The 12,643-nt window shown below is 41.1% G+C and overlaps 1 protein-coding gene across 5 annotated transcripts in view; it reads right to left on the reverse strand.

The window, feature by feature from the left end:
* Positions 1-12,643, reverse strand: part of LOC122639934 (tyrosyl-DNA phosphodiesterase 1) — a 55,900-nt gene that overhangs the window by 19,949 nt on the left and 23,308 nt on the right. For all 5 annotated transcript variants that reach the window (XR_006329606.1, XM_043832985.1, XM_043832982.1 and 2 more), the window contains one exon: positions 6,277-6,366. Coding sequence is in view for 4 of the 5 variants with exons in the window: in XM_043832985.1 (XP_043688920.1) it covers positions 6,277-6,366 (90 nt within the window). In the remaining variant the exon portion in view is untranslated. The remainder of the gene's footprint in view (positions 1-6,276; positions 6,367-12,643) is intronic.

Consider the following 12,643-nt stretch of genomic DNA (forward strand, 5'->3'; position numbering starts at 1 on the left):
TTATGCAAGCCTTGATATACAGACACTTATTTATACCAGAAAGTAGGACAGAGACTAATTTATACCTAATATCATTTAAGTAAATGTTTTCATTTACTTAAGATATTATTCATAAATAAGCAAATACCCCCTATTTGAATCCAATAAAAATAGTTAAAAAATCAAATTTCAAAAGGATAAAAAGTCAACCCCCCGGGTCAAGAATAAAAAACTGGATTTTCGGCGGTAGGTGCAATTTTCAACTTTCTAATGCTGGGGTTTTTCTCAAATCTAAAAATTACATAAATCTTAATGGTAAAACATTGATAAAAACCAAAAGTGCGGTAAAATATTCATTTATTTTGATGTCCGAACAAATATTTTCATTCAGAGCAAGACAAGATAAGAAGTTCATTAGCAAATAGCAATGGCCTCTAACAGATATAAAAGGGGGAACCTCCAAAAGCTCAGTACCACAACTGATCCTATCTAGGTTCTGGATTTTAGTTTTCTCATATGATTTGGCCTGATCAAAGCTTATTATTGAAACGCTAGTTTTCTATTAATTACTTGTTAAAATATCCATCAGCCTCTTCTATGCATTCCATGAGAAAAACGAAGTTTTATATCCTCAAGGTGATCAAATATAGGCATCAACAAAACAATCATCCACAAAAGGTCTTGCACAACAAAAGATGTAGGATGCTAGTGAAATGGGAGGTTAGTGAGACAAGGATGAATCAAAGAATAATTCGGAAAGAAACAGGATTTAAAAATCAGAAATTAGATTCTTTCATGATTCTATTGTTAACAAAACAGGAATTTCGTGAATGGCTTGAATGATCAATGAGATCAGTCAAACTCTCTATTTATAATAATAATAATAAAAGAGATTACAAAGGAAAACACTGTTCACGATACTGTTCACGTGAACAATGTCACAGCCCAAATTACAATCCTACCCTTGTTCAAAAGTACATAAATAAAGCATAAATAAAAAACCCAAAATACCCTTATAATATCAAGTAACACATCTCAACACTCCCCCTCAAGTTGGGGCATAGATATCACACATGCCCAACTTGACTAGACTAGGATAAAACAACTTCCCACTCAACCCTTTGGTGAAGACATCAGCCAGTTGATCTCCAGACTTCACAAAAGGAATACAAATCTGCCCACTCTCTAACTTCTCCTTGATGAAGTGTCTGTCAATCTCCACATGTTTGGTATGGTCATGCTGCACTGGATTGTGGGCAATGCTAATCGCTGCTTTGTTGTCACAGTACAACATCATTGGAAGATGAACAGAACCACGAATATCAAGGAGTAAACTCTGAAGCCACAGTAACTCACATATGCCTTGGGCCATAGCACGGAATTCAGCTTCAGCACTAGATCTTGCCACAACATTTTGCTTTTTACTCCGCCATATGACTAGATTTCCTCCAACAAAAGTACAATAGCCGGAGGTAGATTTCTGTCAGGGTTACCACCCAATCAAGATCTGTGTAAGCCTCAATGCGAAGATGGTCATGAGGAGACAAAAGGATCCCCTTTCCTGGAGCCGACTTCAAGTAATGGAGAATACGAAGAACAGCAGCCATGTGAGTGGAATAAGGATCATGCATGAACTGGCTCACAAGACTCACAACAATGGCAATATCTGGTCTGGTGTGGGAGAGATAAATTAGCTTGCCCACCAATCGTTGATAGCTGCCCTTATCAACAGGATCACCATCCTTCTCTTGCAGACGGGTAGTAGCTTCCAAGGGAGTGTCACAAGGATGACAACCAAGCAAACTAGTCTCTGATAGTAAATCTAGAACATACTTTCTCTGGGAGAGAAAGATGCCTTTTGGAGAACGGGCAACTTCAATCCCAAGAAAATATCTTAGCTGTCTTATTAGATCTTTTATGTCAAATTCCCGTCCCAAGAAAGCCTTCAGGTGAGAAACTTCATCTGTATCATTACCAGTCACAACTATGTCATCAACATAAACTATGAGAAGAGTGACCTTTTCTCCCTTTCGCTTGATGAACAGAGTGTGATCAGCATGACTTTGTTTGTATCCACAGGAGACCATGGCTTTATGAAACCTACCAAACCATGCCCGTGGAGATTGCTTCAACCCATAGAGTGCCCTTTTGAGCCTACAAACTTTCCCATGGGTCTTGTCAGAGGAAAAACCCGGAGGAACATCCATATAAACCTCCTCTTCCAACTCCCCATGAAGAAATGCATTTTTACATCCAATCTGTAGGTCCCAGCCAAAGTTGACAGACAAGACAGAAGACCCGGACAGTGTTCAACTTTGCAACAGGGCAAATGTCTCCCGGTAGTCGATCCCATAAGTCCGAGTGAAGCCTCGGCCACAAGCCTGGCTTTATATCTATCCACTGTTCCATCCGGCTTCTCGCTGACAACAAATACCCATTTGCACCGAGTTTCTTACGAAGGAAAACACTAGCTCCATGTCTCATTTTAAGTAAGGCCGTCATTTCTTCCATCATGGTTGCTTTCCACTTTGGATCTGCAATCACCTCCCGCCATTTCGAGGAATAGAAACAGAGGAAAGAGAAGAAACAAATGCACGATAGGAAGGAGATAAAGCATCATAGGAAACAACATTGGAGATGGGGTGTTGGGTGCATGACCTAACGCCTTACGAACAGCGATAGGTAAGTCAAGAGAAGGATCCTTACCGGATGATGTAGTAGTAGGTCCGGATCCGGATCAAGTGCAGGCGATTGTGGAGGTGGTATGGTGGTGGTGGTAGTCTCAACTTGTCTGTGCGCTCCCGGTATATACCTTATCAACAAGGATTTGACGATCGGTCTACGCTCCCCCGAATAGGAGCCACTATAGGAGCCGAAGTTACAGAGGGCTCCCCGAATAGAATCCGGAAGAATAGCGGACACATCTTCAAAACCCCGATCTTGCTCCCCGAAGAGGTGTCTGGGAATAATATGACAAGGACTCATGGAAGACAATATCCATGGAGACAAAAGTACGACGAGAAGGTGGATGGTAATACTTGTATCCTTTCTGGGTCGCAGAATAGCCCAGAGAAATACACCGAATGCTCCGTGGATCAAATCTCCCATGAGGATGATGATTGCGGACATAGCCAACACAACCAAAAACTTTGGGGGGAACCACAAAGGAGGAGGAACCCTGGAGGAGATCAACGGGGGAACGACCATCAAGGACACGGGTAGGTACACGGTTGAGGAGATAAGCAGCGGTAAGAATGGCATCACCCCAGTAGTGAGAAGGAACCTGCCGTGCAAACATAATGGCCTGAGCGACCTCAAGGAGATGTCTATTTTTCCTTTCAGCAACCCCATTCTGGGCAGGTGTGTCAACACAGCTGGTCTAATGGACAATACCATGTGCAGCCAAATAAAGTTGGAACTGACCCTCCATGTACTCTCTGCCATTATCACTGCGTAAAATGCGCAAGGTGGCATTGAATTGGGTCTGAACCATACGATGAAATAACTGAAAACAGCGGAAGACCTCACTTTTATGGCTCATCATGTACACCCAAGTGGCACGAGTATAACAATCAATAAACGAGACAAACCATCGATGACCAGAAAGGGAAGTACAACGGGCAGGGCCCCACACATCAGAATGAACCAAAGCAAAAGGAAACTCACTTCTTTTATTTAATGAAGAATAACTGGAACGAGTCTGTTTGGCCAAAACACAAGCCTCACATAAAAACTCATTCCTATTACAATGCTTAATCAAGCTCGGAAACAAAAGAGACAAAGTACTAAGGGATGGATGACCAAGTCGACAGTGCCAGAGATGAAGGTCAGGGGACGAGGTGGACTGTAAATGATGAGCTGTAGAGGAAGCCGAATGCAAAGTAGAAGGCTGACCCGGGTCAAGTAAGTACAAACCACCCTGCATCTTACCACCCCCAATCGTACGCCCCGTCTCCAGATCCTGTATGACACAATGAGAAGGGAAAAAAGTCAGTTTGCAGTTCAGATATCTAGTGAGACTACTAATAGAGAGAAGGTTGGTAGAAAAGGACGGAATATGCAAAACAGATTTTAATGAAAGGGTAGGGGAGCAGCGTATGGAACCCTTCCCATTAATAGGAGAAAGGGAACCATTAGCTACTCGAACACTGTCTTTGCCAGAAGATGGAGAATAAAGATGAAATACATGGGAGGAGCCAGTCATGTGGTCAGTGGCACCGGAATCTATAATCCAAGGACTGGATATAGCCGATGCACAAAGACTACTGACTGGAGTACCTGAGGAAAAATTAGAACCAGGAGGGGCAGCAGGTGTAGATGCCGTAGTGGAGGCAGCGGAAGAGGCTCTGTAGCATGCGACGGAAAGCTAGGAGCTCATCCTGAGTAAGCCCAATGTCAAATGAAGGGGCAGCAGCAGCAGGAGTAGGAGAATCAGCCATATGAGCCTTGGGCTTAAACTTCCCACGGGCTTTCTTTTCCTCAAAATCAGCAGGCTTCCCATGGAGCTTCCAAGATTGAGCCTTAGTATGATAGAGCCATTGCGGTGTTCACACCAGACGGGACCTTTAGGGACAGCAGTATCACCATCGGTAGTGGTAAGAAAAGGAGTCCTGGAAGCAACTTGCAAGGCGGAGCGATCAACGATGAGAGGAATGCAAGCATAGCAGCCCGACGAGATTCCTCATTATGAACCAAGGCAAAGGCCTATTCTAGGGATGGAAAAGGGGACTACCCAAGTACTTGCACCCGAATAGGATCAAACTCCATATTTAGTCCAGCCAAAAAATCATAGACACGTATTTTGTCAACGTGTTTGCGATAGGCAGCCAAATCGATGCTGATGGAGGGTGATAGTCGAGTAATGATCAATTGCTGCCACATGTTCTTGAGGGCAGCATAGTATTTGGAGACAGAGAGCTCCTGTTGGGTAGTGGCATTAGCCTTCTTTCTAATCTCATAGACCTGTGCATCATTCCCCGTGCGACCATAAGTCTCTTTGGCACCATTCCGGATAGTATGGGCAGTGTCCAAGAGAAGAAAATTGTCCGAGATATCCCCTTGCATAGAATGGATCAAGTAGGACATCACCATCGCATCATTCGATAACCACTTGTTGAGCTGAGAACCCTTTTCCACTGGTTTAGTTGTTGTCCCAAGAAGATGGCCAGTGAGGCCACGGCCAGCTACTGTCAAATAGGTAGACCGAGACCACTTCAGGTAGTTAGAGCCATCAAGTTTGATTGGGGCAGCAAGGGGAAGAAAATCAGTCCGGGGCTGGCCATCAATGCCAGAAGAGGCCGAAGAAGAATCTGAACCAGTCATTGCAGCAGGTAACCAATCTTCAATGAAGCAGCAAACAGAAAAAAAATATCCAAAAAAATTCTAGAATCGACCCCCAATAGAAAAGGGTTGTATTGGAGCAAAAAATTTCAGATATGTAGGCTGGGAATGATGTCGAATGAAGGCAGCAAGGGTGCCAATCAGATGCAGCAGGAACCAACAGCCCAACCCCAAGATCGATTAATGTCAGGGTTTTAAAAAAAACCCTGAGAAGAGAGATCGATAAGGGGCTGGGGTCTTCAACCAATCTGATAAAGTGAATAGGGGCTGAGAACAATATCAAATAAAGATCCCACAATAGAAGATGCAGCCGAAACAGATGTAGAGGCCTGATCTCCAAAAAAAATAGGAATCTTCAAATTGCAGACAGTGCTTCAGCTCCACTCAATCCAAAAAAGAGGCATAAAAAAGGAGGTATATTGGGGCAGCAGCTAGATCATTACGATCACCTCAGTAGTGCTGCCCTAATGGGAGAAGAAGAACCAAAAGAAAGGAAGAAAAAAGAAGGGAAGAAGCTCGATGGAGGGAAGGAGAAAAAAATTGAAGGGAGGGAGGTGGGTTTTGAAAACCTAGATCAGAGTGTATTTGGCTCTGATGCCATGTTAACAAAACAGGAATTTCGTGAATGGCTTGAATGATCAATGAGATCAGTCAAAGTCTCTATTTATAATAATAATAATAATAAAAGAGATTACAAAGGAAAACACTGTTCACGGCACTGTTCACGTGAACAGTGTCACACAGCCCAAATTACAATCCTACCCTTGTTCAAAAGTACATAAATAAAGCATAAATAAAAAACCCAAAATACCCTTATAATATCGGGTAACACATCTCAACATCTATAAATGCAAAAATGGAAAATATCAGTAAACATTAGGGGAAAAGAATCATAAGATAATACTGATAAAATCATTAATGTCAAAACAACTCCTAATTAAGGGAACAGAAAAATACCGCAGCACTGCTATAGTCGAACTTCTTAAAGAAAGATGAATTGATGGTGGCATTGCCAATATCTGGCAAATTAACACTGAATTCAGGCCACTGCAAAGAATTTAAAGGTAAACATTATTTCTCCTGAATCAGTAAAAGGAACAAGAAAAAATATATTCAAAGACCACCTACACTGTTCTGTTGTATTCAATACCATCATCAACATCTTTTTCAAGGAAAGTTTTCATGATGAGGAATTATAAGATTTCCACCATCTTACTGTTCAGGATTTAATGTTTGCTACAGGAGCATAGAAGATTTACTGATCAGATATATGCTTATTAATCATCCTCAATTGTTTCTAGAATCCGTAAGAATGTTGCATATGGAAACAATGTTGCAAACTCAAAATTTTGATGTAAAAGCAATGATCTTGAATGACCAATACCAAGTACCCAAAGTAGAACAGTTCAGCAAAACTTCAAGAAAATCAATGGTTCTATACGGATGGAACTTTTGAGTTTAGGTTGAATTATGGGAATACTTTCAAGAATTTCAAGTCAAATTACTGAACTGAAAATCCAAAAACTGAGTTATAGGTTACTTGAGAGTTGAGAGGGAAAATTAAGGGGTTAGGATTAACAATAAAAAAAAAAAAGGACGTAAGGTAATTGGGCATGGACGAGGATTCGGATATGTAGTTGATATACTAAGAAATGAAGCAAAAATTAGGGATTTCAAGAGAGGCCATTTAGAGTTGAGATTAGGCTTTCGGGAAGTAGAAAGCTACACCAAAGGTTTGAGGGCCTAGAAAAGACATCAGCTGTAATGAAAGAAGAAGAAAACCTACCTAAGATTTCACAACGTGGAACTTTATCTTAAAACATCAGTCAGATCAAATAAAAAAAAATTGATCACAAGCCTAAAATAAATAGAGAGTCCCCTTTCTTCTTGGATCTAAGGACATCAAACTATTAAATAGACAGTGACAAATTGGTTCCTGTGACCATCTGTCACAAGTACAGATGCAGAATCCTTAAGAGATCCCTTCCAGTTTAATACTAATTAAAGAACCCAGTTATCACTCAGAAGATTTTAAGAATTACCAAAATTTTAACTGGGACCTGTTGCAACACACCTCATATCTCATTATTATAAATAAAGGTGGGCTGGTGTCTCATAGACACAAGTCACAATTCCCAAAACCATCATGGTATCAGAGCATAATCGACCTAGGGATTCCAAACCCTGATCGAGTTTCTTCTCTCCTCTCTTCTCTCTCTCTCTCTTTCTCAGTTTCTCCCTAGCGCTGCCACCGCCGCCACTCTCTACCGCATCCATACCTCTCAGTCTCTCTTGGCGACTCTCTCTCCCTCCTTTCTACCGCCACTGAGTGGCAGAGTTTGGAATATGAAGAACAGATTCAAGAAAAATAAAAGAGGTAACATGTACACTACCCTTACCAGAGATAGAGGAAAGAGAACCATCAGCAACTCTAACCTTATCCCTACCAAAGTAAATAGATATGAATCATAACAATGAGACATACTAGTCATGTGATCGGTGGCTCCAGAATTAATGACCCAAGAAGAGGAAGTAGCTGTGGTAGAGATCTGCGAGGCTAAAGCCGAAGGATCTAACATGGTGGTTGTGGAAGAGGAGCTACCCAACTGTGACATAACCCATCAAAAAGCTGCAAGATCTTCCCTTGTGAGGGAGTTGTGGTCATGGACCGAGAACTCGCGAGATCTCGCCGAGATTCTCGGTTTTTTGAAATACCGAGCCGAGATAGCCAGCGAGTGTTAAAAGTACAATATCTCGCCGATCTCGGTTCATATCGGGTCTCGGGTGAGATGGAAAATAAGTGAAAAAAAATTCAATATCTCGCCGAGATCTCGGCGAAATCTCGGGTCATGGGCATGGTTTCGGGTCTCGGGCCATTTTTTTACCCATTTCACTTACAAATAAGGAAGCCATCTCGACAAAACTCGCTAACCTCGGCGAGTTCTGTCAAGAGGCCTCTTTAGCTCTCTCTTCTCACTTCTTCTCTCAAATCCTCTCTTCTACTCTTCATTTTTTCCATGGATTGAAAGCTTTGGAAGGTGATTTTGCTGCCAAACTGAAGATTGAAGCTCACTTTTGCAAGATTGATCAAGTTTTTGAAGGATTTTTGAAAGGTAACCCATTTTCCCTAAATCTATTTTTTTCAAAAAAAATTGATGAAACCTTGATAGATTCATGTGATTTTGAGTTATGTTAAACAACTTTGGCCGATCTATCACTTGATGGAGTCCGAAATTTTTTTTGATTATTAAATTTTTTATTATACTTTCTGGAAAAAAAAATGAATTTTTTCAAAAAAGAAATTGAAAAAAATAGGATAAATACTTATTGTTTGGATGTGATTTTCATATATGTTAGACAAGTTTGCATGCTCTACAGCCTCATGAAGTCATTTTTTTTTTTTCATCCATTAAAAAAATATTTTATTTTTCAGATTTAATAATAATATTATTAAAATGTTTAAAAAATATATAAAATTAAGGAAAAATACCTGTTTTTGTTAAAAAATTATGCGCAACATATGTACATAATGTCCAACTTCAAATGGTATCAAATACATCATTATGTTATAATATTTTATACTTTTAAGGTATAATTATTTTTAATAAAAATTGTAAATATTATTTTTAATTAAGAAATAAATACTAGGGTTAGGGAATAAATAAGAGATAGGTATTTGATTGTTCTAGTAGCTTCACATTATGTTTAATAGTTATGAATACAATACTCTAAGTATTTAATAATTTACTTTAAGTCTGTAATAGTTACTAATACATGTTTTTTTATGTAACAATGGGGGATATAGCATGGCTACATGGAGTCCCGATGTCTGAGGACAAAAAGAAGTCGAAGTGTAACTACTGTGGAAAGATTCTAAATTCTGGAGGAGCAACTAGGTTAAAGCAACATTTGTCTGGTACAGGCAAAGATGTTGCCTCATGCCGAAATGTTCCGAGCCAAGTGAAACTGGCAATGGCATAAAACTTGAGAGGAGTACGAACAAAGAACACTGAGAGGGAAAGACAACAAATAGCTTTTGATGAGGCAGTTCTAGAGAGGCCTGGTGTAGAGATCCATGGAGGAGTAGGAGATGATACTGAATATAGGCCTACACTTGGTGAGTTCGAATCAGAGGTTGAATGGAAGATTTACCAGCAGACTTTGGCAAAGAGTAGACAAAGTTTTCATTTTGAGAATATAAGAGCATATGAGCAAGCAAGAGGAGCTGGTGGATCTGGCTCAGCTGCACCAGTACAAGAAGATGAGAGGAGGAGAAGCACTGGCACAAGAGATATCCCACGGCCCCAAGCCCGACCACGAGCACGTTCCCCAGATCCCATTTTTTAGCAGGATCCATCTACCTTTAGGCAACAAGATGCCTACCAGCCAACCATCCTGCAAGTGTTTGGTGGTAAACAAGAGGAAGAACGGAAAGCCTTCAGCAAGTTCATACTATACAATGGCATTCCAACTAATATAGCACAAGGAACATACTATAATGCATTCTTTGACGCTACAAGGAGGGCTGGCCCAGGATGGAAGGGGCCTACACCATATGAGTTATATAATGTATATTTGCCTCAAGAGGTATAGTAGCTGAAAGAGTACATAGAGGGTCTGAAGCCAAGGTAGGACACATATGGGGTTACTCTTATGGCTGATGGTTGGACTGGACCTACTAGGACAGTCCATTATAAATTTCATAGTGAGTTGTAATGGGAAGACTGTATTCTTGAAGTCTGTTGATGCATCAAAGCATGTAAAGGATGCATCATACTTGTATCAGCTACTGAAGCAAGTGGTGGAGGAAGATATAGGAACAAAGAACGTTATCCAAATTGTGACGGATAACGGCTCTAATTTTAAGAAGGTTGGAGAGAAATTGATGAACAAGATGAGTAAGAGGATCCGCCTCTTTTGGACTCCATGTGCAGCACATTCCATTGATTTAATGCTGAAGGACATGGGGAAAAAAGCTTTGGTGGCTGGTGTGGTCAATAGGGCAAGGCAAGTGACCAACTTTGTGTATAACCTTGGTTATGCTTTAGCCATGATGAGGGAAAAATGCAAGGGGGTTTTAGTGAGGCCTGGTGTCACTCAATTTGCCACCAATTACATTGCATTGAAGAGCTTTCAGACGAAGGTGATAGGTCTAAGGTCTATGTTTGCAAGTGAACAATGGTTTGGTTGGCAAGATTCTAGGACAGAAGAAGGGAAGGCAGCACAACAGACCATTGCAAGTGATCACTTTTGGAAGGACTTGTATAAAGTTGTTGCCATATTAGAGCCAGTGGTGGCAGTACTAAGGATGGTTGACACAGAGAAGAAGCCTACCTGGCCCCACATATAAGCTGCCCTGGAGAAGATGAAGGAAATGGTCCGAGCTGCAATACCCCGAAGTGCTCGGTCATACATTAACATCATTGATGAGCGGTGGGAGAAGCACTTGAGTCATCCATTGCATAAAGCTGGTGAGTTCAACACTTCAACATACTTTAAACTTTATATGAGTTTTTACATTTACATATCAAAACTCAAAAGTATTAAATCACTAACAAGTTATATTTGTGGTTTCCCCTTTACTAGCATACTATTTGAATCCAAAGTACCAATACTCGCATAATCTTGGGCTAGACACAGATTTGTTAGTGGCAGCTCAAACTGTTATTGAGAAGTTGGAGCCCAATGCCAAGACACAAGCTGACTGCAATGATGAGGTGAGAGTATGGGACTTTGGTACTTTGGTAGTAAGTAAAGGAATGTAATTACTAAATAGCAAATACTAATGCCTCTAACAATGTTTGAAATTTAAAATGAAAATAGATCAAATTCTTCAGAGAGGCCTCAGCAAGTTTCAGTCGAAAAGCTGCAGTAGAGGGTAGACAAAAGTCAAACCCTGGTAGGTGGCAATGTGGCATGACATTACATTTATGAATTATAATTTTATCCCTTTAGAATGTACATATTCTTAATATTCTATGTTTATAATGCAGCTGACTAGTGGGTGCTTTATGGTACAAGTTCACCCAACCTGAGGAAGTTAGCAGTCAAAGTGCTCTCACAAACTTGTTCATCCTCTGGGTACGAGCGCAACTGGAGTACATTCGCATTGATACACTCAAAGAGGTGGAACAGATTGGGTAGTCAACGACTGGAGCAGCTGGTGTATGTGCATTATAATATGAGACTAAGGATGAGGCACATACGTGAAGAATTTGAGACCAATGACAAAGATCCCATCGAATTAGCCAACATATTCCAGGAGGACTCTGATGATGATGAGGATCCCCTATTCCAATGGGTAAGGGATCGTGGTGCACTAGAGATCGATGAGCCTAGAGGTAGGCCCGACTCCACCATTGCGTCCGTAACCGATACAGATGTTGACGACTATATGTCACAAGAGGGGCGTGCACATTCAAAGTCACCGAGACCTTTTGAGGCTGCAACAGGAACTGCTCCTGATGATGATGATGATGATGGTGGTGATGGTGATGACCCTGTTAGTGGTGATGCTGGTGGTAGTGGTGGTGGTGGTGGTGGTGGTGGTGGCAGGCAGAGTGGTGGTTATTATGATGATCATTATGAGGGGATGCGCGAGCAATACTAGCATGAAGTGGGAACGCAGGAGGACCCTGTGCGTTTCACAGGTGAGTCTCAGTTTACACATGCCGTACAAGATTAAGACCATGGTAGCCACAGAAAAACGTACAAGAGAAGGACGGGTCGCAAACACAACCAACCTCAGCATGATGACACGAGTATGAACACCATGCTAGCAAGTTTTGGAAGCATGAGTATAAATACTGGTAGTGAGCATCAGTCATGGCATTCATCTCAGCCTCATCATCACTATGATTATGGCCAGGAGAGCACCGGTTCTGAATATAGTGCCTATGGTCAGTTTGGCCAGTCAACACACGAGTATGACTATCAAAGCACTGGGTCTGGCATTGGGCCCACATTCCCAGTCCCATACATGCCTCAATATAACAGTAGCAGAAGCAATGGATCTCACACTTCATGGCAACCGTTTCGCGCCACATGGCAACAGCTATACCCTAGGATAGGGGCCTTGCTATATGTGGATGACAACTCTTATATGAATGTTGTGGAGAACTATATGCAACAGTGGAGCAACAATATGTCATGGGAAGACTATGCGGGACAAGTGGGGAATGAATACGTGATTCAATCTCATTTTATGTGATGATAGTTGTAACTTGTAACATTATTAAACTTGAGCAATTTGATGTATCACTTTAACATTTGTAATACTTATTAAGTTGTTTTACTATTAATTGAATGTTTTGCTAGCTTTCTA

Source organism: Telopea speciosissima, chromosome 9 (assembly GCF_018873765.1).
Source record: "Telopea speciosissima isolate NSW1024214 ecotype Mountain lineage chromosome 9, Tspe_v1, whole genome shotgun sequence".
Taxonomy (NCBI): Eukaryota; Viridiplantae; Streptophyta; class Magnoliopsida; order Proteales; family Proteaceae; genus Telopea; species Telopea speciosissima.